The 5,040-nt window shown below is 43.5% G+C and overlaps 1 protein-coding gene across 1 annotated transcript in view; it reads left to right on the top strand.

Annotated features, from left to right (window-relative positions):
* The window catches only part of LOC107671479 (von Willebrand factor A domain-containing protein 7-like), a 17,303-nt gene that overhangs the window by 3,302 nt on the left and 8,961 nt on the right, over positions 1-5,040 (top strand). The window contains exons 3-6 of the mRNA XM_016464410.1: positions 3,029-3,122; positions 3,245-3,373; positions 3,487-3,673; positions 4,142-4,311. Of these exons, the coding sequence (XP_016319896.1) occupies positions 3,029-3,122; positions 3,245-3,373; positions 3,487-3,673; positions 4,142-4,311 (580 nt within the window). The remainder of the gene's footprint in view (positions 1-3,028; positions 3,123-3,244; positions 3,374-3,486; positions 3,674-4,141; positions 4,312-5,040) is intronic.

The following is a 5,040-nucleotide window of genomic DNA, read 5'->3' on the forward strand; positions in this document are numbered from 1 at the left end:
AGAGCCCACCATTCTTTTTTTTTTTTTTGGATGAGGAAGTAGCAGCTGTAGAAGCCTGACTCGCTCTGGGCTGGCGGAACCGTCTCTACAACTCCTTTTGCCAGTAAACTCATCACCTCGGAGTACAGGATGTGAGCGTCCATGCTCTGCACTAAGGTGTGGACCACGCCGCTGAATCGTGGGGGTCTTCGAGTGAACTGAAGTGAGTAGCCTCGTTTTTAATCCCCAAAAACCCAATCTGACACTTTGGAGATGGCCTGCCAGACCTCGGCCCACGTGACAAGGGATTGGATTGGTTCGAGTGGTAGGCCACCTTGTGGGGACCCAACACTCCTGATAAGTGTAAGAGGAAATTTGGTCTCCTTTTTCTCGCTATAACAGCGGCTGGTTGTGTAGGCGCTATTTGAATGGGCCCAGTGTTCACAACCGTAATTACAATAAACACACTGCCGTCAGCACTCGGAATTGAACGGGGTGCTTGGAGGCATAAGAGAGGCTGTAGTGCTTTGCTGGACTCAATGCTCTTGCAGCTAGAGCAATCAGACCCGGTGGGCGTGGCCTCAGCGTGGGTGTGGCCCAGACGCGTCCGACCCTGAAGCTGTCAGTGATAATAATCACTAGTGGCAGCATTCTCTTTAAATCCGCCTAAAAAGATCAAACCACTCATAGCAGAGGGGCACTGAAGATCCTTATGTGTACACACACCGGCAGATCAAAGGTGCTGTGCGCATCCTCTCAGATCCATTCGTAGCAGACGAGGAGAGGGGCGAGGCTGCCTTCATTGAAGGCGAACCGCGATCAAAGCAGAGTGAGACACAAACTCTTGCAATGAGAGTTGTCTGTCTAGTGAGCGCAACCTCAGCATGGGCGTGGCCCAAGCGCACTCAAATAGAAGCTGTCAGCAATATTGTAAACCATAGGTGACAGCATTCTGGTCCGATCCGCTTTGAAGGATTAAGCCGCTCAACAAACAAGAGGCGCTAATCCTTAGTGTAAACACACTGCCAGATCAAAGCGCTATGTGCAGAGTGAAACACGCGGGGCTATGCCGGCGCGAAAAATCAGTCAAACTTGATCGCTCAGCACCACGATTTTACCGTCTCTTTCTCTGAGGTGACTAGGAGAAGAGAAACGTGAGAGCGGGGGAGGCAGGGCCGCCCAGCGCAGCATTCTATGATCCGCCTAGAAGGATTGAGCCGCTCGATGTAATGAGGTCTGTGTGACCTCATTACATCGTCTGTGTGAGCGAAGCTTCAGCGACACAAACACAAATGCAAAGCTGTCAATGTTAGCTTTCTACTCCGATCCGCCTAAGAGGATAGAGCCACTCAATTTAACGAGGGGTGCTGATTCTCACATGTAAAAATACCGGCGGATCAGAGCGCTGCGGGAAGAGTGAGCACGCGAGCTCTGTGCTGGCGTGGGATCACTCAAACCCAGTTGCTCAGCTCCGTGGCTCTGTTATTTCATTTTCTGAGCTTTGCTGAGAGAGGAGAAACTGGAGAGTGGAGCTGCCTTCATTGAAGGTGGTCAGCGAGTGGAGAAGAGCGAGACTCATACTCTGAGTGAGAGCATTCTGTTTCAATGAGCGCGCAGTCTCTGTGTGGGCGTTACCCAGACAGGCAACGCGCTCACTGCCCTTCTGCATCGTGCAGGATCCCTATAGCTCTTTTATAACTCACCGGATAGCAGCAGGGGACAAGCTGAGAGCTGCGCGGGCACTGAAAGCGGCTCGGGCTGGAAGCGAGGAGCGAGAACAGCAGAGCGGCGCAGGTCGCTGAATCAGCTTCTGTCCACAGCGAGGCGTGTCAATGGCGAGCAGCTTCAAGTCTCGTAGATCAGCAAAGAGAAGAACGTCGTCGCTGAAGGAGAATTAATCTGAGATCCTATGGCGAGATGGCCTCGCCCATTCTGGCGGGCTTCGTCGCCATAGGCTCGTGCAGCTCCGCTGTCGAGCCATTGGTTAATTTTTCATTTACTGCACGAACCAATGGCTGTGCAGTTACACTGCGTGATTGTAAAGGCTTCAGTCCTCGGAGAAAAAGGAGTTTTCCCCATAGCGTCTAACGACGCAGTACGAGTGAAGTATCGAAAGGGAACCATCTTTTCACACTGAAAACAACTGAGGGACTACTGTATTACAGAATGTTCAAACACTCACTGATGCTCCAGAAGGAAACACACTGCAATAAAGTGCCTTTTGAACAGAATGAAGATGTGTACATTTTCTTATTTTGCCTAAATATCTTTTTTTTTAAATTTTTTTCATTTAGTACTGCCCTTCAGAAGCTACAGAAGATACTTACATGTTTCCCTTAATACAAAATAAGTGAAATTTACCCTGATCTTCAAACTGAAAATGTTTTCACCCCACGGCTCTTAATGCATTGTGTTTCCTTTTCTAGCATCAGTGAGCATTTGAACATTCTGTAATAGTTGCATATGTGTCCCTCAGTTGTCCTCAGTGTGAAAAGATGGATCTTATAATCATACAGTCATTGTAGGAAAGGGTTCAAATACACAAAAATGCTGAAAAACCACAGAAGTTGTGGGTCCTGAAGGATTTTTCTGAAGAACAGCAGGCAGTTTAACCGTTCAGGACAAACGAGGGACTCAAGAACAACTATCACAAAAAAAAACAACAACAACAACAAAAAAACAAACAGCTGTGGATCATTCAGGTAACAACACAGAATTAAGAATCAAGTGTATGTAAACTTTTGAATATGGTCATTTTTATAAATTCAACTATTATCTTTTGTGGACTATATGTAAATGTCTTTTATGTGAAATATCTTATTCAGGTCAGTACCAAATTTAAATATAACATGCATTTTGTATGATCCCTCTAATTTTGGTAAAATAATTAAGATTTTGCAGATTCTGCAAGGTGTGTGTAAACGTTTGATTTCAACTGTATAGTATATATAAACACACACACACACACACGTATTTATAATGAGTAAAATAACACTACATTGAGTAAATAAATTTACAACCTAGAAAATACATTTGTTTTTGTGTGTAGGATTTCTACAGCCACAGTAACTGGTTGGAACTGGGAAGCACTGCTCCTTTCAGCACACTGATCAAACCTGAACGTTCTCTCAACAACCTAGCAGGTAAAACAAATTGCAGTTACCCCATTACACAATTTCGAAACCACCCATGTACTATATGCATATCCACAATATGAATATGGTATAAACTTGCACATTCTTTTACCTCTTATCTGCATATGTAGGCCCCAACACACCAACATGCAAGAGCTGCACTGGGTCAAACTGCAGAGATAACATTCTCCCAGAAATACTGCTGCAAAAGAAACTAACCTCAGGATATTTCAGTGTTTTCTCCTCCGCAAAACCTGCAGGTAGGGAAGTTTTGCATCCCATGTGTAATGTTGATCACCTCTGTAAATCATCACAGACAACAGGATGGCTGGAATTGGGATCACAAATCTACACTCACATCATTTTCTTTCAGGCAAGTGTAGCCATGGTGGCTCTCTCGACAGAACCAGTTCAAGAGAACCCACTGGAGGCATCAATAAGGATGACATTAGGTCAGATCATGGCTTCCTTCACCACCGTGCTGCTGAAATGGCCATCAACGCTACTGTGGAACTGCTGCAAGACATCCGACTGGCCACAGGCGACCAAGCCTTTCTTCGGTATGAGACCTTCCTTTTACACCACACATAGTTTTAGACTCTGTCATAAAATAAATGGTTAAGCTTATATTTATTTCATTCATCTCAAATTTATCATCAATACAGACTCTGCATCCATTCCATCTAACATATTTTCTCACTGACACACCACCAACTCAGAAAAGAAATTCAGGTCTTAAAGAAAGTTCTGAGTTTTCCACCCACAATTACAACTATTTAGAGGCGCTCATGTGCATTTAACTCAAAAGTACAACCTTTATGACAAGATTTTAACACATATTATATAGAATGCAGTATTGCAGTTAGGAAGAAAAAATGGAGAAAAATGCCTAAATTTGAAGAAAAAAGATTCTGCTGATGATGAAAAATTCAGATGAGTTTTTATTTAATCATAGCTATCCCTAGAATCAGTAATTGATATGGTTTTCCAGGTTTAGCCAATTTTGTTTGTTTCTTTCCCTCTCTCAGATTGGTGGGCCTCAGTCAGACCTCAGTTCTGGCTTTTGTGATTGACACCACGGGCAGCATGCATGATGATATTGAGGAGGCAAAGAGTGTGTCCTTCAGTATCATAGACAGCAGGAGAGGAACACCAGAAGAACCTTCTGAATACATTCTAGTCCCATTTAATGATCCAGGTAGTCATACGGCGTATTTAGTCCTGTATATATGTATACAGGTGCATCTAAAAAAAATTGAATATTGTGAAAAAGTTCTTTTTTTTCTTATTTTCTTTACTTTTAAAAAGTGAAACTTTCATATATTCTAGATTAATTACATGTAAAATAAATCATTTCATTTTTTTTGTCATTCATTTTGATGATTAGAGCTTACAGCTCATGAAAGTCAAAAATCCAGTATCTCAAAATATTAGAATATTTACATTTGAGTTTAATTAAATGACCATCCCTACAGTCTAAATTCCGGGTGTCACTTGTTCTTTGAAACCACAATAATGGGGAAGACTGCTAACTTGGCAATGGCCCAGAAGACAATCATTGACACCCTCCACAAAGAGGGTAAGTCACAGAAGGTCATTACTGAAAGGGGTGGCTGTTCAAAGAGTGATGAATCAAAGCATAATAAATGCAAGGTTGACTGGAAGGAAGAAATTGGGTAGGAAAAGGTGCACAAGCAACAGGGATGACCGCAAGCTTGAGAATACTGTCAAGCAAAGCAGATTCAAACACTTGGGAGAGCTTCACAAGAAGTGGACTGGAGCTGGAGTCAGTGCATCAAGAGTCACCACGCTCAGACAGCTTCAGGAAAAGGGCTACCAAGCCACTTCTGAAGCAGAAACAATGTCAGAAGCATCTTACCTGGGCTAAGGAGAAAAAGAACTGGACTGTTGCTCAGTGGTCCAAAGT

Source organism: Sinocyclocheilus anshuiensis, unplaced genomic scaffold (genome assembly GCF_001515605.1).
Source record: "Sinocyclocheilus anshuiensis isolate Anshui unplaced genomic scaffold, SAMN03320099.WGS_v1.1 scaffold145, whole genome shotgun sequence".
Lineage (NCBI taxonomy): Eukaryota > Metazoa > Chordata > Actinopteri > Cypriniformes > Cyprinidae > Sinocyclocheilus > Sinocyclocheilus anshuiensis.